Source organism: Martes martes (assembly GCF_963455335.1).
Source record: "Martes martes genome assembly, chromosome: 6".
Taxonomy (NCBI): domain Eukaryota; kingdom Metazoa; phylum Chordata; class Mammalia; order Carnivora; family Mustelidae; genus Martes; species Martes martes.
In genome coordinates, this window is record NC_137893.1 from 24355286 (window position 1) to 24375322 (window position 20037).

General features: G+C 42.5%; 1 protein-coding gene across 1 annotated transcript in view; it reads right to left on the reverse strand.

Annotated features, from left to right (window-relative positions):
* Nucleotides 1-20037, reverse strand: part of SOBP (sine oculis binding protein homolog) — a gene marked incomplete at its 5' end in the record, with an annotated part of 161657 nt that overhangs the window by 49736 nt on the left and 91884 nt on the right. Inside the window, one exon of the mRNA XM_080805156.1 lies at nucleotides 16474-16569. Coding sequence (XP_080661282.1) covers nucleotides 16474-16569 — 96 coding nt within the window. The remainder of the gene's footprint in view (nucleotides 1-16473; nucleotides 16570-20037) is intronic.

Genomic DNA, 20037 nt, shown 5'->3' on the forward strand with positions numbered 1-20037 from the left:
CCTGAAAGTACACGGGCTAACATACATTCTCCATTCGGGGCGGCGGGGTCCTGGGCATCCCCGGGAGGCACACAGAGACGCAGGCTTGACCCAAGGGACTGCAGGGTGTGCTTGGCCCAGGCACACACAAAATGCCCAGAATTGGCCATAGAGTTAAAAAACATCCACAAAGCAAATCCTTCCCTACCATGAAGGCCCGCCGCGATGATTTGCATGTCCGTGAGCATCTGCTAGCTGAGTATCAAAGCATCCTTCTTTCTATTCTGATGGACAGCCATTAATCACAGGAGATGCGACCTTGTGGGCACCTCAATGACTGAATTATAGAAGCAGGGTTTTTTGCGGGGGGAGGGAAGGGGGGAAAGGGAGAGGAAGCACTTCCCTCCCAAGAATCCTCCCAAGAAGCCTCTGCTGTCTCTGTCTCCGGCTAAGATAGCATTTGCTGAAAATGTCAACAGATTGTTTCTTGAGCTGGAGTTGTGCAGACATCTAAAGCTTATTTTAACAGGGCATTTTGCTTAAAATCACTTGGTTAGTTCAGGCATTTCGAATGCCTCTTAGTATATAATTTGGATCAAGAAGTTCTTGTTGAGTTTGACTGATTTAGCATAAATCGGAAGGACATCCTGGAATAGACTCTTCACCCAACCAGAGTCTTCAGGCCGTTAATGTAGCAAAATTTGCTCTTTGTTTGTGGTGAATTTCTAATGGGGTCTTTTTTTTCCTCTCTCTCTCTTTCTTTCTTTTAACACGGCTTAGTTGCTATGCGGAGGCTTAGCGCTCCTGCTCGGGGATCAGTTCCAGACTTTGGCTCGATTTGAAACAAGCCTAGCAAATTTGCCCGAATGTTGATTTCAAAAGGTTTTTCGGTTTTCCCATTTCTCTCATCAGGAGATAGAAGGAAGGTGAAAAGCAAGTCACTCTCTGAGTTCAGAGGATGCTGGTCAGATGTTTCCAAAGTATTTGGTAGGATTCAGTAGACACAGTTGAGAAGGACAACCAGCGCCCCTCAAAAAGCTGCCATAGCTCGCGAGGACCGGGTCTCGGGGAGCTAATTTCAAGATGCAGATTATTTACACTTGAGATAAAGTCTCTTTCTTCCATTTTTACTTTTCAGTCTTTCTCTTTCACTTTCTCTGTCTACATCACGTCGACTAGATGTGACTCAAAAAGTTAATGGTAATTGCGCTCATCTTAATTTAGCAAAGAGAGAGAAAGAGCGAGAGAGAAATGAGTACAATTTGCAGATCTGAGTGTAGGTCATTACAGGTGTGTTATATTAGTGTATTCATGAGCCCTCCGGGACGGCCATGCTGAGCTATCCAATAACTTTCTTAATGTGTAATTACACACCATCGGACTATAATTGATTAATTGAAAAGAGACTATAGGCAGATGTGAGGGCAAGACTTCTGCTGCTCATTAAATGAATAAGTCCTTGCTTCTCTTTAATAAGTTAAGTGGAACTACTCAAAAGCAATTAAGTCAGTAGTGAAATTCATTAAATTTTAAGTAATTATTGGTATTAAATTCTGTAATAAAATCCAAGACTTTGCGTAGTTCTATTTCAAAAAGAAGTATGACGATTCTGGGGGGGGCGGGCAATGCGGCAGAAGGAGGGTTCCAGAGAAAACTACACCTTAGACTCACTGACATTTTATGTGAAAATCACCTGAGAGAAAACGAGACAGAAATGGGGGTTGGGGGTGGGGGAGGGCATTCTGGAAGCTCTGCGGGCTATCCTTAAACCTAGGAATGTAGTGGTGTTCCTGAAGTCATCCTTTCACAAAATCTTCATATACAGAGTTCAAAAGGAATGAAAAAAAAATACCTGTTTTTCACTCTAATGCCTTGAGTACTACTTTTGATACCTTCTCTAGTAGTTAAATTCAAGTATAAACATGAATTACAGGGAGTTAAAGGTGATTTGGAGAAAATTCTTTCCAGGCTCTATTCTCTCACTTGGGAAACAAACCTGAGCTTGTGGGGTCGGGGGTGTGGGGGAGAGGATGAAGTGTGCCACAGCTCGGGGAGCGGCCACAGATAGTCCTCAGAGCCCAGAAGGGGCTCCCACACCTTCTGCCACTGTTTCTTCTGCCCAGGCAACTGGACGACTCAGAAATGTGTCAGAAAGGAACTCAACTCAGCCAATGTGCCGCATTCCAGACATTCCTGACAACTCCCTAGACGCAGGGGAGACCTTGGTGTCTGGTCTGGCTGTGAAGAAGTGCCAACTGGGAGCCACACCGGTGTGGTCTGTTCATTCATTCCTACGGTAAGTATTTCTTGAGCACCTATTCAAAGCTTTTTAAAGATGACTTTACAGCAATATCTATCTATATAGTATATATGTAATATAAAGTAAATGTAGAAAGATCTTATAAAGTGCGGGGTGGAATTCTGTAAAATTGTAGTCCATTTCATACCCATTCAGGCTGATCTGGTGCCCTGCGCATAGTAGGCACTCAGTAAAAGCTTGCTGACCAAACGATGGAAGGAATTGATGATGTGGCCAGGAAGAAAGCATGATAGTGTGTGGCACTCGCATACAATTCTCTATTTAGGTTTTGGAAACTGTTAACATTAGACATGTTAACGCTTGGCCAGGATAAGCCAAAGAGATGGTGGTGACGGCTGTTGAGAGTGAAGGAGAACTGATTCCAGAACCTTTTATCTACTCCCAGGCTTCTGCTCTAACCATCAGCATCTTTATTAGTCCTGTCAATTCTTTCTTGCAATAGAAAACTGAAAATGTAAACCCACGTACTGTGGTCATTTTTTTTTAAACGCTAGATTCAACCACATTTTTTTTTTAAACTTGTACTTCCAGATCTAAATATAACTGTGTGTGGTTAGTTGCACAATTTAAAAAGAAACGATTGTACTTTTATTGTTTGCTGGGGCTAACACTTCGGGGATGTTGAGAGCCGGTGTCCTAGATACAAGGCTGCAAGGCTGCTGGTCCCCATCATGGAGCCTGTGAGAGGCAACCCCCCAGCCGACTGACTAGACACAGAGAGAGAGGAGGGAGATACGTGACTCACCATTCCCAGCGGGAGGGAGAAAAGCATTTTATGTATACCTCATTCCTGCTGGAAAAAAAAAATTCCAATCCTCACACACACTGTAATTTTAGAAAGCATAACTAAAGCTGAAACTAAATTAGACTAACTAGGTATATTAGGCTCAGAAAGAAAAAAAAATCAGGGCACAAGGAAAGACATTAGGTCTCATTTTATGTTTGCATGTTTTTCTGTTGTAACGGGCAATTTATTGTCCCACAGCTCATTTTAATCTTGAACGTGACCTTGATAATCTGTGTAGGGGCAGCCCAACTATTTCAAAGAGAAGTTCTAACCTAGGGAACATGCTGTCCAGCTTTCTCGTGTTCACTAAATGAGGTTTTGCTCACACTGTTTTGGAGCTTTGTTTTTCATTTTTACAACTGTTAACAGGTCCCAAATATATTCCAGGCAGCTAAATCAGATCAAAGGAAAACTGATTTATCAAATCATTATGTGCCTAATCTGAAATATTCTGAAACTTACAAGCATATGAACAAAGAAGATGGCCAAAGAAGATGTGATGTGATGGTATTCATTTCCAAAAGAAAAGTGGAGTTTTGGGGCGCCTGGGTGGCTCAGTGGGTTAAAGCCTCTGCCTTCGGCTCGGGTCATGATCTCAGGGTCCTGGGATCAAGTCCCACATCGGGCTCTCTGCTCAGCGGGGAGCCTGCTTCCCTTCCTCTCTCTCTGCCTCCCTCTCTGCCTACTTGTGATCTCTGTCTGTCAAATGAATAAATAAAATCTTAAAAAAAAGAAAGAAAGAAAAGTGGAATTTTACATGGTCAGGTCATTAGAATAACTAGGAATGTAGGATTATAAAAATTTTAATTTGAGGGTTTAAATAGCATACACTTTTTGTATGAGACTTTCTCCCCCAAAGCCAGTAGATATTCATTTAATGTTCTATCTTAGTGAACTCAATATATTTAATAAAATGTTTTTTATTTGATGAAAATCTTTAAAACTTTTAGGCTCATTACTGAATTAACACCAGCTCTCCTTCTAGAATCCAGGACATGCAAAGCATGAAAAATAAGCTAAATCCATAGAATCAAAAGCTATGTATAATAAGATTTTTGTCTTCACTTAAAAAAAAAAAAGGGTTCTACACTTGTGGTTGAGCATAGCGTAGGTATAGAGTTTTCTGACCTGACCATGTTGTATACCTGAAACTAATGTAACATTGCATCCACTATATTCAAATAAATAAATAAATAAATAAATAAATAAATAAATAAAAGGATTCTGAAGAGTCATGTAGATTTTATTTATTGTCTTTCGTTCCTTCTCTTTAAAGTTGAGCACCGAAGAGGGATTTTATTCCCTTTATTAGTTACCTTTTACTGACCGCTTATTATATGCCAGGCATTTTACATGTATTATCTCACTTAGATTTGACATTAATCCTACACGGCTATTATCTCTGTTTTACAGATACAGAAACTGATTTTCCCAAGCCTGCAAAGCTAGTAACCAAAGAGCCAGGAAGTAGACCAAGTTCACCGAGTCCAGGGCACAGACCCCACACTCCCCCTGTGCTGTTCTCTGAGGGAAGGGATTATTGCCTTCTTGTTAGTGGAGGGTCTACACTTCTTTAAATTACCCAAATTTAAGAACCTTTTTCCCTCCCAGTTTGTATTTTTACAGTTCGCATCACACTGATCCCTGAATCACCCCGGATCACAAATATTTGAAACGTCAGGGTCTTGCTTCTGCTTTGATCTTGTTTTTGCCACTGACCACATCTAGCTACTTACTCAATTAAGACTGTTATCCGAAATCTAAATTTTCAAGAAAATTGGCTTGAGATTAAATCCTTGCCTGTTATTTATATTAGCATGGTCATAAGAACTTGGTGACCAATATTCTTGGCCAGCCATTTGCCGTCTCTTGCCTTTCCAGCTGTGAGAAGCCTTTGTCCTCATTGCCTGGACCGTACTAACCACCTTCTAGAAGCCTCCCCATTCCCATCCTCCATCCTGTAAAAGCACTGCTCTCATAATAGTACTTCCTGGCTCAGGCACCTACGACAGAGCCCCACATCCTAAAACACCAAACGTGAGATTACCTGCTTGTTTCTCACTGTTTTTATTATTTGACCACAACCTATCAAGTTAACTTCTCTCTCCTGGCACATCCAGTAGCCTCTATCTACTACCCACCCCCGCACTCCCCCACCACCCCCGCCACGTGCTCGCTGCTTACCTCCCTCATCATCATTTCCCAAACAGTCTTCTCTTTCTCTGGGATACCCTTCTATGGTGCACTCACCCTCCAAGGACCAACCCAGCCCCCGCCCTGAGCATCTACTCTTGATGACTCCATCCCACCATCTCTTCCCATCCCTTCGCTTCCTTATTGCATACAGAAGACTTCAATATGTATTTCTATCCCCTAATCAGCATAGCACCCATGGGGCACTTTGCTATTCACTGGAAGTTCATTGTTCATATGAGGACAGTTTATTTATAAACTCCTTATGAGAAGGATCCACATTTTATACGTTGTTTGCACCACAACACATGACTTTTAAGCACAGCACTGGAGAAAACTGAAAGAAGACGGTCTTCATAATCTGGGTCACACATACATACCATAACCTCCTACTCTCATACTCATGCCCCCTTCTCAGGTGGTGTCCATGACACTAAATGCCCAGATGTTTTAAAAAGATTTTAAATCTTCATAGACATCACACTGGGTTATCGACATTGTCTTCATGCAGTGTATATAAAAGAATAAATTAGAGATATAAGAAACTATTCAGACCAAATTAACCAGGAAGAATATATCCCTCGAGAAAAGGTCTTTTGGGTTTGAATTATCAGCCCGGCTGTTGCCACTGATGGAGCTCAATTTCCAACCTGGCTGATTGGATGACAGTCAGAACACTGTCTAAATTTCAAAATGCTAAGGAAAAATGAAAATAAATATTTCATCACAACTTTATTTTTCCACGCTATTTATTTTTATGTATTCATATGTAAACATCAAATTGTTCTAGGAAAAAATACTGTATAAATTAGATGTGTTAGATGCCACAGGCATCTCACTGCCACTTCTGTAATGGTCTGGTTTATTTTCACTTTCCTTTATATATGTATCTACATTTCCACATAGGATGTAACAATCTGCCTTCATATAGTGTATTTTATACATATATATGCAATGATGCCATGTAATTTCAAAACTCAAACTCTCTGGCAAATACATAAATATTTTCTCTAAGCCAAAAATGATGTTTCGTTCCTTGGGAGTGTCTTCACACATTTATCAGACAATTTAGAAGCTAAAAGCACCACTGATCGAAATGGGTGTGTAATGGAGGTCCTCCCAGTATTTTACGTGTTATAGTAATCTGGATATTTTTCATGTAAAGGCTTTATCCAAGCACAGTGAGCAATATTTAAATATTGCCCTCTTCCCACCTCAGGCTTTGACACTTGAAAATGTTTACATGAGTTTCCCCTCCTTGTTCCCACAAAGAAGTGGGAGACAGATCCTGCCGCCGTATCAAAATCAGATTCAAAACTCCCATGAAAATGAAACCAAACCATATTGAGATCTGACTGCTATAAAACAGCAGAGTATTTCACATATAAAGTTAAGGGTGTAACTTGACCTGCAGAAGCTAATATCCTGAACGTGGATTATGAAACTTGGGACGTGTAGGAAATGCACCATGTGTATTTGTCTCTTCAGTAGGTTGGGAACTTCTCCAGGAGATGTTGGTGATGGTGCTGATGACGGAGAAGGGCCTCCTGATTTATAAAAAACATACTTTATCCTAATGTAACCTACAGCATGTTCTACAGGGAAAAAGAAAGAAATCATGGCTCTTCGACCAATGTATCTTCATGAATTTTCGAGAGAGATCTTGGTGGATGTGCAATCCCATGGTAGAACATTAAGCAATTTTCTGGATAATTAAAGAAAAAGTTGTGCTTATTATTTTAAACCTGGCTTATCTAGGGTCTGTCTTTACTGGTTTGCTTGAGAAAATGAACAAAGCCATCTGGCAGCTCCACTGAAGGGAAAGTACACAGCAGTAACACGCTCAGCCGAGACAACCACAGGCCAGCTCCCCACTTGAACTTGTTGGGGGCCATCGCACAATCCAGAGCCAACCATAAGTATTCCACTTTTACTGAACTAGAGCCTGGGGGATATGTTATTGCATGCATTCATTCAACAAAAGATCACCAAGCACTGATCTCCACAGCTTATGGAATCTAGGTCATCATTGTTGTTAAGATACCATTATTGTATACCACTGCTAGGGAAAAACATGGCCAATCCAAAAATGACAGGTCATCAATCCCATTTCTGAGATGTTGGGGGGGGAGTGCATTTTACATTTCCATGAAATGTGACGTGGGCAAGCGCACTGCTCAGGGATACAGTCTAGAAAGACAAAGGTCCAGCGCCACAGAGCTCTCGGCCCAGGGGAGCTTCATCTGGACTCAAATAGAATCTCCTCTCTGGGTTACATGTGGTCATGCAGTAGGAGAAGGGAGTCCTCCAGGAAGGCCTGACACCTCAGACCAGAAGACTGGGACGCGTATAAAATAACATGATTCTGAAAGAGACTTCAAGCCGAATGCTCTGAGAGAATACATTCTTTCAAAGATTCTTGTTTGCCTGAATCTGTTCATTTGCAGCTTAATCATGGGCTTTTATCTTCCTTCCTCCCTTTCAAAATTCCCTCTCACCAGTTCCCTAACACCCCACATCACCACCTCCAATTTCTTGCCTCCCTTATTACTCACAAATGTCATTCTCCTTAACCCCAAATATTTTTCATACCCTTTCCCTTTTTCTCCCAAGACATTTTGGTTAGCTCATTCTTCCAACCATAAACCAAACACGGGGCTGAATATGATGGATTTTAGTTCTGGCTGGTTACTCGGGCACTTTTATATTGATAATTGATATCCTATCTGATTTTCTGGATTTGCTTGATATACGACCTGGAGTTTCTGTGAAGCCACCAGAGGTGAATTTTATTTGGTATTTTAGGTGATTGTTCAGTTCTAGCAATTAAAGCAACAAGGGAGGGTATGACTGACACCCGACTCTGGGTAATGGCCAGAAATCTTGAAGGATGTGGGACAGCTCACTCTGAGGAATACCACAGTACTAAATCAAAAGAGGTCAGCCCCCCCTTTTTTAAGGTCAGCTCTTTTTTAAATGGCCTTACTGACCACAAAAAGAATCCAAATCTTCAAAAGAAGACTTAAGCACTTATCATACACAATCTATTGCTGTCAGATTTTTATTAAAAATAACATACTCAAATGCTTACATCATATTGAAAAATATATTTTCTCTAGTCTACTAAACTAAAGGACATATACTTTGGTTCCTTTCCCCACAATTTATTATGCAATTGGGAATTCTCCAACATTACAGGCCTTTCTGAATAATTTTCCCTTCCTGACATTCTCATGGATGCTCTTTCTGGCTTCGGAACTCTCCCAAAGAAGTGGACTATAAAGAAGCCAGGAAGAATGATTCTGAATTAATTTCTTAATTCCTTCATTCCACCCACATAGCCCTGGAATGGAAGGGTGTATCAGACCTGGTCCCTCCAGCACAGGTCAGAGAGATATGGGTCAAACCTTGGCCCACACCTGCTCATTGGATCCCCTTTCTACCCCCAGTGCAAGGAACATAACATCTCTGAATTTTAACTTCCCCACATGTAAAGTGAAAAATAACAATTGCTGTTTAGCAAAGTTAGGGAGAATGAAGAGTATAAAGGAAAGTGTATAAAGACTGAGCACAGTGCTGGCATATTGGAGGCTCCCCACAAAGGATGATTTCTTGTCTCCTTTCCTTAACAGGCACATCCATTTGCTACTGCAGATATCCCCAGGTGTAAATTAAATTTTTTCCTTTGCTTTGCACTTAATTTCTTAGTTGCATACTTCCAAGAGTAACAGTTTTAATATTAAATGGCAGGGCAAGATTGAAGGGGACTTGGATCACATAGTCTTCCCTGGGAGTTATAGTAAAAATAAATAAATAAATAAATAAATAACCTTAGCTCTAAGAATATTCTGCCTAATATATCTTGTCCTTCTCATTGTTCACAAGGAAATTTTGTGGTTTTTGCATGGAAACGTGCACACCCAAGACTTTCAGATAATCTGTTCCTAGAAAATGTGGCCAAGTAGTACCCTACAATGTGTTTAAAAAGCAGGCTTGGAAAAAATAATCACAATCACAACACTGATTAAGTACCAACTTTTTGCCAAATACTGTTCTCAGAACCTTATGGGTGTTCATTCATTTGGACCTCATACCAGCACTACTGGACAGATATTGTCCTCATTTTACAGCCGAGGACATGGCCATTCTGTGACTTGTCTAAGGTCACACAGCCGATGGGTGGAGTGGTAGAGATTCCTGAATCCAAACCAAACAGTCTGGCTCAAGAGCCCAAGCTCTCCAGTACAACACCATACTGTATTTCGAACGTTTTGCATTCTTCTTCAAAAAAGCATTCCAATATTGCCCTAACTCACAAATCAGCAATATCTGCTATGCAGCCAACAGGCATCCCTGGTGCCTTCAGTATGAACAGGCAAGTGGGTAGATGTTCAAAGGTTTCTCTGAAGTTAAAATATTACATACGGGCTTCTATCCCAATCAACTGGGAAGAGACTCCAGTTAGAGAATAAAGGCAGGTACTCCCAGCATCTACCTTAAGACTTTGTTTAAACTAATGCCACCTTCTAGTTCCATTTTATTAGTCATAAGACTAACACTCATTGAATTTTTACTGTAAGATGCATACTTTTATACATGATCCCACTGACTCCTCAAAACCACCCTATGCGGTACGTACTGTGTTGATCCTCATGTTGTTGATAATAGCATTAAAGTTCAGGGCAGACAGTTGTCTGAAATAGACAATTTCTATTGTCAATTATTAAGACCTGTGGGGCTTACTTGCCCAGGCTGTGCAGCAGGCACGTGTGTAGAGCAGACACTGGGACGCCCACTTTTATTCACTACACCACACTGACCCCCTTGGAGAACACAGGGTCCTCCCCAACTCTCTCTGGCTCTAAGAACCACTGCGAGGTACTGTGTGAGAAGTCAGCATGAAACCAAAATATCACACCTCTGACCTTTCTGTGCCACGGCCCTGAAACTAGAAAGGCCAAGATCTCCATGTCTTGGAAAAGGGAGCTTGCTGAGGACTGGGGATCTCCGATCCAGTTGAGGGTCCCAGATCCAGTCAAGGGTGCCTGACTTCAAGAAATGTGCTTATACGAGCGCGGAAGCTGGAGAACTCTAGCCCTTACCCAAATGGCTTCTCCCCGCCAAATAAAGACACGAAAAAGGGAGAGCTGAAATAGGTTTGCCTCCTTGGGGAGTGAAGGGAGATGGTCTACTGCGGTACAGAGGGTCTTTCTACGGGAGGAAAGGAAGGCTCTCCACCCTGATTGCACAGCAGCAAGGGACCCAGGAGGCTGGGAAGAAAGGGCAGCGGCAAGCCAGGGCAGGTGAAACAACAGCACCTATGGCAACAGAGAGCCGCGCGGGCGAAACACGACAGCCTCGGCAGAACACGCCCCTTCCGCCTGCCCCAAGGAGAGGTCTTGCTGCTCGGCGTCTTTGGGCCACCTCCGTTGGCACCGCCCCTTGCTTAGTCTAACGCAGGTCCTTCTCTTTCTAAAGAGTTCTACTTTTCTAAAACATATTTCGAAAGACCATAGGAGCACAGTTTGGAGCCAAATAGCCCCAGACTAAAGGGATCCGGAGGGTGGATGTGAAAATGGTGGCAGAGGCCAACTCTCTCTAGATAGCAAGCGGTCCCCGGGGGTTTCTGGGTCACTTGACGTGTTTGGGGCTGTTACAAATACTGTTTCAGGAAACTGGCACACGGCAAACTACATAGACAAATGTCGTATGATATTTTATTGGATGTGACAGAAGTCCAAGTGTGTCACCACGAATTTATGTTCTCGATGCCTTGTGCTGCTCTCCTGGAACTTTAAGCTGAGCTGGGGCACGAATCTGACTTTCTGTTAAACCAAGTGTTAAGGGGAGGGGTTTGGGTTAATTACACGTATTTTGAAAAGCCTATCAAGTTTCAAGGGAAATATGGCCGTTTCTATCACCTTTTTTTTGGTGGGGGGGAGGGGCCAGTTCTCATTAAGTCTCCGTGATCTAGCAGGAAAGTTCTAACAATAGCTAATATGTGACCGCAACCCCAGAACAGCCCCTCGCTGATGTTATGAGGCCAACATATACTCATGGGCTGGGCTGGGTCGCAAAGAGATCTGATTTCATTTTTTAAATAAATACATTTAGAACCAGGGGCCTGAAAGTAAAGAATTCAAGTCACCACTGGCACTGTGGTGTGTTTTTTACCTTCAGGGCTTTCTGAACCAGATCCGACTGTCCAAGATTTGCAAGGTCATACTGAACAGGGAGGGAAGAGCACACTGCCGTAACCAAGTCATTTGTTTTATGCGAACTTAGTCCCAAAGCTCCAATTCCCAATGTAACCAGAGTCAACAGGTTCTTTCTAGCCAGAAAAATGAAGGACCTAAAGTCTTAACCAAAAAAGAAGCCAAAAAAGCTTCTTTGCTCACAATCCTTCAGTGGAATAAAAGGGGGATGGGGTGGGCATAGGATAAAGCAAGAGATGAAGCAAGATTAGTAGTTTGATCATTGTTGAAGCTGGGTGACAGGTACAGGGGAGTCAATGGCATCACACTCTCTACTCTTGTGGATGTTAGGGATTCTCCATAATAATTTCTTTAAATCCACAGAAGCACTAGGAATTTCCATGAAGTGGAGCTACTGAAGCCCAAACCTGATAGGATATTGTCAATTATTAAGACCTGTGCAAACGAGCCAGCCTGCCGGCTCACCCCCTTTTCCTTCAGGGACTCTATACTCTGCTCAGTTTAGGGGCCACCTGCCGGTGGCTCACCTGGTCTGTACTCTCCTGCATCCTCTTCTTTGCCACGCTATTTCCCTCTGCTTAGAATGCCCCCTTCCCTTACACCTCAGCTCCAGCTTTGGAAATCCAGCCCACGTTAAGGCCTAGATCAAAGGTGTCCTCCTCCTTTGTTAAGTCTCTAATTACTGCATTTGGAAATAATCTCTTCCTCCTTTGTACTCCGGAACTTTGCTGGTGCTCTCCTGGGCACAGCCAACTGGGTAATGATAACAATCATGGCAATAAGAAGAATCATAATAATAGCAGCCAACACTTACTGAATGCTACTAGATACCAGGCATTTTAAATATGTCATCGCTTTCAAACCTTACACTATCTTCTGAGGTTATTACCTTTTATTATCACATGATATAGATGAAGATCTGAGGTTTAGAGAGGTCCAAGAGGATCCATGGTGTTGTAATGCCAGATGTGTCACCATAAATTCTAAGCCTTTGTACTTATGACCCTTAGTGGTACCCCTGGAGTAATACAGTGTAAGTTAAAGTCTGACTGGGGCAAAATTTTAACTTTCAGGAAGCCCTGAGAGCCCACATTCCTGATGACCACAATACTATATGGGCCTATTCTTCCTACTGAATTATAAGCTCCTTCAGGGAAGGGACTGTGCCTTTTTCTGTTTTGTGTCCCCCAAAAGCACTGTGTAGTATAATTACATGTATACAGAAGATGCTCAATAATGTCTTGCTAATTGAACAACGTATTAATCCAAAGCAGTTCTGCCTAAGGACTATGCCCAACTTTTGTCTACTTTCCCAAGGAAATGAGATGGACGAATCAGCCCACAGAAGATCTGCCTAAAGCATCTCACCTCCCCACCACCTCTGCTCACAGGCCACAAAACGAAAATGCTTCTCATCTTCTCCTTACACTGGCATTCTGAGTGACCAGAAAGAATTCTTCCTTGATGCTATTTTTATGTAGCCTCCCAGCTGCAGACTCTATCCCCTACCCTCTGCAAGACTCCCACCGCTAACAGCCTCAGGAAAAGTTGATGTCTCGGCGATGCCTTGGGAATCTGGAACTGAGGGAAACAGTCTGATTTCCCCCTTGAGTTTCCTTTCTCTTATTTTTCTTTTCAGACTTCCTAGAGCCGCTTTCTTCCCAACCCAATTACCCGAGGCTGTTGTTGCTGTCCTTTGACTCTGTTCTGACCTCCTTCCTGGATGCAGTGATGTTCTCAGCACTGGCCTTGAGAACACCTGGGGAGTAGGCTTGGGTGCCTTCCGTTTCTTCCCCCAACCCTCCCAAAGTGCCTCTTCTTTTAGCTACCGGTCTTCTCCCTCCAGGGACCCAGCTTCTGCTGTATTTGTGCTAAAATTCTGCTGTCTTTTAAGAACTGAGAAAGTCCTGGATGGTGAGGTGTGAGCTCATGACGTGGGAAAGGTCCTCCTCGCACGACTTCCACCACCCATATGAGCACTGTAATAGAGGAAGAGGAGAGAAGGCCTTCTCGTCCCAAAAGAATGAGGCAAAAATGGTAAAGGGACCAGCAATGGAGGTGAAGCTTGGGGCAGAGGCTAGACACCTATAGCTTGTTCTAAATGTTCCCTCTCCTGGACTCCTACAAGTCATGTCACTGGAGTGTTAATGGGATGTGAATTTCCACAGCTTCTCTTCTTGAAAGTTATTTACCTTGGTCATAAATTCAGCTCTGCCAGCAAAATACCTTGGCCTGTGTGTGTGTGTGTGCATGCGTGCCTATCGAAGAGGTAGATGGGGCCACACTGAATTGTGTTTCTATCAAACAGTCCTCAAGCTTTATCTAACGTCACTCATCCTGACAGCCTTGCATTTTCCAAATTAATAAAAAGCATAAGGAAGCTGCTGCACAACCACCAACCAAAGCATCTCGGCCACCGAGCGATATATCTAGTCATCTGTGTTGGACATTAAGTGTGAAGGCACGTATCACGGTTTGGGATTTAAATGGAAAAATCAATACCCTACAGGGTCTCCAGTCGCACAGCGGATCTTTCTATCAGCCAGTGCTTTGTCTGTCAGGGCCTTCGGACTAGGCGTCCCTGGGCATTCCGCGCATGGATTTTGTTTTGCTTCTGTTGCACTTACTTAACCCTCTTCCCAGAAGCAGAGGCCGGGGTGGGGGGGGAGGGGAGAGACCAGAGATGACAAATGGTCACTAATAAAGTCTGAGGCAGTGTCCAAGCTACCTGGCCGGGGCCACTCTCTGTCAGAAAGTGTGGCCCAGAGGGTTAGCCACGTAGCCCAGTGTCCTGACAGCCTGGGAGCCTAGAAGCAACCTGTGGCCCCAGGGCTTTCTCCCAAGGGTCATTGACACCCCCCACGAGGTTCCTCCACTTTCTAAACCCACCGAACCTCTTGCTGCAGGGAATTACGCAAAATGGCTCCTAAGCTAAGAAAGCACTTTGGAGCGGGACTTGCAGTCTTTTTTCATGAAGCCTTTAAAAATTTGCTCTAAGCTGCACTAAGAAAACTCCAAGGACTTCTTCTTATTCCTCTCTTAAGAACATACAAGTCTCTTTCATACAGAAACATAACTTCTCCAGGCTTCATGACCAGCCTCAAACACCACTGCCTCTCCTGCAGCTGAAAAAAATGAAATTTCTCCTTGGAGAAATAAGCTTACTTGTTTTTTTTCCTCTTTACTCTCCCTTTTTCCTTTATCACAGAAAAGTACACTGATGAAAATAAGGCATTTCTAACAGTGACAAGAAGGACAAAGATTATACCAATCTCTCAAAACTACCGCTAACACAATATTGCGTTGAAACATAGCAACGATTAAACATATATTTTCTCTAAAGACTGATGGAAAAGATGTTCACATGTATGTCTTAGTTCCTCTTACACAGACTGACCACAACCGGAACCCAAGCACGTTCATTTTACAAATAAATTTTTTTTTTAAATCAAATATGGCATATTACTTGTTTAACAATTTCTCTAAGAAGAAATAAGATACTCCCCAAAGCATTTTGATACCAAAACATAGCATAAATGGCCCATGGCCTACAGTCTTCGGCTGGATAACCACAGTTATAGAGTGAAATATTAAAACGGAAATGAATGAAAAAGGTTTCCCCCAAAATAGGTCATGCTAGTGGGCCTGGAAGTTTAAGAGCCCTAAGATAAAATATAAGGTGAGTTGAATTTTCAGAAAAAAAAAAAAAATTGCATTTCTAAGCAGCAAACCGGCCCACGGATGGGTGGGTCAAAGGGACAGGACACAGAGTGAGTGGCGCTATTGTGGTTATGCAGTTCACGGACCGGGCAAGGGCGTTCTCTCACTGGGAACATCTAGCGGCTGTGGCTAGGATGGGTAAGCACGGTATTTTTCTCTCTTCTCCTGCTCTTTGGACACCTTGTTTTTCATGAACAGTTGGTATCAGCGCTAAGTCCAAAGACGGCTACATGTGGGATTTCCTAATGCGGAGACCTGGCAGAGCCGAACTGTGTTGGGCCAAAAAACTAACTAGAAATGAGACTACCTCGGAATGTAACAACTGAGTATCTTCATTGTCTTTCAGTGTTTTCATTTAGCTGGAGCAAATATTTTGCTTTAATGCAACTGAAGGGAAAAGAACATTTAGGGACAACATAGCTAGATTCCCTCATAAAACTTCATTTTCAAAAGCAGTGTTTAAATCTCTAAATAAATGACAATTCATTCTCTGTTTACTTTAGGTAAACAGAAAATGCATTGCGGAGCACTCATTTTCAAAAGCTAATCAAGAACATTAGGTCTCAACAGATTCATTTAATAGAAATATAATAGGCATTCCTGCTTGCTTTTCATCTTGTCTTGCTGTAAATGCTAAAATGAACAGCAAATTAACCCTACGCTGGAACACAGTCCCTGTCACAGCTGATATCCTCTCTCTCACGACTTGTAAACATCCCCGCATCCTGTCGCTGCTTTGACTTCTCCTACATAGGAAAGACGAAAGTGCCTGATTGAGCTTGGCAAGAGAGTGTAGAACACTTGACTTCTAAAGGGAGTACTGCGTGTCAACTCTGCCATCTTTCCTAGCAGAACAAAATATTACCATGTTGTGTCCTAAAATAGTGTACAATTAGGAAATAGGAGGAGGAGAGGTGGTGGGATTGTTGTGTTTTTTTTTCCAAGCTACATATATTCACTGTCTTTCTCTATATTTTTAACTTTACTAGCCATTCTCCAAATGGCTGGTCATAAACTCCTATACAAAACAAGCTAATAAAGACAGGGCCATCCAAGCTCTATAATCAGATATAAAAGATTTGCAAACAACTTGAGATCTTATCATTAATATTCAGTGATAGCAGAATTAGCATTTAGAACTCTATACAGAAAAACTATAATACTTCATAAATTATGTAATAATGAACAAACCCTTGCAAAAACTGTTTTCACTGTGCTAAAGTAACATTCTAGACTTGTTGTAAGTATGTTATTCTTACAAGTAGTTCGCTGTTATTCTTGAAGGCAAGCCTTGGAGTTTCCTTAGCATAGTGCTGCTGGGGAAAATTTTCAGCATGTCCATCTTCATCTCTAGCCTGAAGGGAAATATAATGGCCTATTTAGGGACTTACAAATAATGGAAGAAAAAAAAAAAGCTAAAAGCATAACAGCTCAGATCATTAAACAAACGGGAATCCAGAAATAACAACATTATTAAGAAGTTTGTTTAAATACGCAGTACGCCTTTTAGATATCAAAATTTGGGATTTATTTTTCTTTACATAGTTTGGTTTGAACATGCAAATTCATCATGGTGTAATATTTTAAATGATACGAAGCAAACCAAAATCAAGCAATTTGGTTGGAAATTACCCCACTTCGGGCTTCCCGCGACTTTTCGTGGCACATTTAGGGTGATATGACATACGTACGTGTTTAAACTTTTTGGCATGCTTAAGCAATCTCTAGATAATGCACTTTAAAAAAATTCTAACAGCAAGGCCATAAGAAAAGCAATTTGCATCGTTATATTTTGCATTGTAATACTGTTAGAGATAAACTGATTCCCCTTGATTTTTAAATAAAGATCTGAAAGGAGCAATGATCTAGTAAGAACAACGATTCTTCAATCGAATGCAGTAAAAAAATAGATTTAATTAAGAAGTTGCGTTAAAAGTTACTGGTTATTTTGATCTACACTGTTAATTAAGAAAGCTGAAGTTTAAATGGAGACATTAACAGAACCCATTAGCAATACCGCTTGCATACAGTCTTCGCTTTCTAATCTCCATCAGTTTCTGGTTTGGCGTTGGAGAGAGGGAGAGGTAGGTGAGAGGAGGCGTGTCTGCAGCACACTCATTAAACCATTCATTTGGGTGACACTTGCACCCCGCTCTGCTCTGATCTCATCTTAGCCCTAACTGCTCTCCCTTCCCTGGCCTCCTGAAATTCACAGCTGAGCTGTCTCCCTCACATATGGCTTGCATATAATTATGCATATTCCATTTTGCACTGCATTAAAATGATGAGCTCCTGGCTCCCTGCCAGCTGATTTTAAAAAGCCCAAGTGAAGCAGGAAAAAGGAGAGAAACACAGGGAGAGCCGCACAGGAAGCAGCAGGTAGTTCTGTCTGCTGTCTCTTTAGATAAAATGTATGTCTGGCACCACGGAAACAGCTGAGAACTACCTGTTGTGATGTACGGATGGAGGGGGAGAAAACAATGCGTCTACGTCTGCGCCACAGCGATGACAGCCCTTGTGTATTGTTTCTCCTTCCATGGAGTGAAATTTGCCCGCTGACAAGTATCACTCAGAGCTCCTCTGCTAGACGAGGGACTGTCATTTTGGAAACGGATCCAGATCTTGTCCATCTTAGGATGTATTGCCTGTTTTTAATACAGGCCTCTGCTACTTATTCCAGGGAGGGAACTGGATGGAATTTGGAAGTGGAATGTCACAGCCAGGGACATTTGGGTTACAAGAAGTCGATGGGAGAAGACATTGCTCTGTTTTGGTTTCCTTTTTGAAATTTAGGGACATCGGGGCGCCTGGGTGGCTCAGTGTTTTAAGCCTCTGCCTTCGGCTCAGGTCATGGTCTCAGGGTCCTGGGATCGAGCCCTGCATCGGGCTCTCGGCTCAGCAGGAGTCTGCTTCCCCCTCTCTCTGTCTGCCTCTCTGCCTAGCTCTGATTTCTCTCTGTCAAATAAATAAAATCTTAAAAAAGAAAAAAAAAAAAAAGAAATTTAGGGACATCTCTGGGATCGGTTGCCTTTCTAGGACACCTCCCCCCGAAACTGCCCCCCCCAGCCCCCGCGAAATCAGAGTAACATAAAAATGCCGTTACAGGACTGGGCTACATGTGACAGCGAGCGTAAGCACCACTCACGTCCAGTGGTGATGCGGGCACTGAAACTGTAACGGTCCTTCTCACAGCCTCAAGCCCTACGCTGCACCTACATCAGGGTCTAAGCTAATAGAATCTTAAATGGGGCCCACATTAAAGTGGAGCGTATAAATAAAAGGCAGCTGGAGGAAAAACAGAAAGAGGTCAATGGGTAGGAACAACGTTACATTCTTCGATTCTTTGTAAGTGCATTTTACGAGGTTCTGTGAGGTCTCTTGAAGGCAGGGACCTCATCTATTTCATCTTTCTTAATTCTGCCATGCCCAGTGCCTTACTTTGACTTAGTACTTAACCAACATTGAAGTGATGAAAAAAAAATGCTTGGAGAGTAACTAGACCCTACCATAAACAACTTTGCAGAAAATGCCACCTCAAAATAGGCTAAACGTGGTGGTAGGTTCATTATATTCCTGGTGCACTATATATGTGCACTACATATGCTCGGAAACACACTTAGCATATAGTTTACGAGGGCTACTATTTACATATATATGTCTATATTCAATATATATGTATCTTGTGTATAAATATTCATAAGGTGGAATATGTTTATTATGCATGTACTATGTGTACACATTCATACACACCAGATGCCTGGGGATATTTTCAACATTGGTGGCAAAAATACATCCATCTCACTTACATGTAAGGTGATCACAATGCCTTTTATGTTTTTAAAGGACAAAAAAAAAAAAAAAAGAAAAGAAAGAAATCCCACTATCTAAGATTTGAAGGTGGCTCCTCAAAGAAGCTGAAGCCTTCATGTAAAGCCTATTAATTTATGAGGTTGAATGAAGAGCAGTGGAAGAGAAAGGAGAGGGGAGAGGGAGACAGGGAGAATTGGAAGTGAAGAGAGAAAGCCAGAAATCTGCTTCTCCACTGAGCTGTGTATTTGCCTCTGTATGGAACTCTATGGCCCTTGGAAGGCTCTGCCTCTCCCGATCAACCTGATTCCAGAGTCTAAGACATTCTACCCTCCAGCCATTTGCTGCATTTCCAGCACACGCCACCGAGCTGGAGAGCACACCACGTGCGCGGAGACCGAGTGCCAAACCCTTCACGTGTGTATGCAGACACAAGCACTCACCCACCTCTTGCCAAAGCGTTTCCTTTCGCATTCTGAAGTATTTTTAGGGTAAAATTTAAAATTACTCTTCCTAGACTAAGTGACATTAAGTGCATTCATTGATGGCAGGAGAGTTCTCTCTTCCGGCTCATGCTAGAGTCATCTGGGGTGGCTTTTTGACAGTGGAGTGTGTCCTCCCCTTTCCGCCCCACCTTTGCAAGACTCTGATTTAATTGGGCCAGAGTGGGGCCTGGACATGGGTGTTTTTAAAATTAAAAAAAAAAAAAAAAGCTCTGGGATTGTAACATACAAGCAGGGCTGAGAGCCGCTGATCTAAGGGGCATGCCCAGAGGAGGGGTATCAAGAGGAGGCCCTTGGCAGAGTGTTGGCAGGATGTTCTCTAATCACATCCCAACCTCACTGGATGGAATGGCTCCGCAATAACTAAGAGGATGTAAGCTATGGCCCTCGAGATGGGTCTTGTTCTAAAGATTCGAGAGAAGACATGACTCTAGCTGCCTGCAGGCAAAAAATTTCTCATTTTAGTCCTTGGCATGACAACTAATCTTGGAAGAACTACTAGACCAGTTCCTC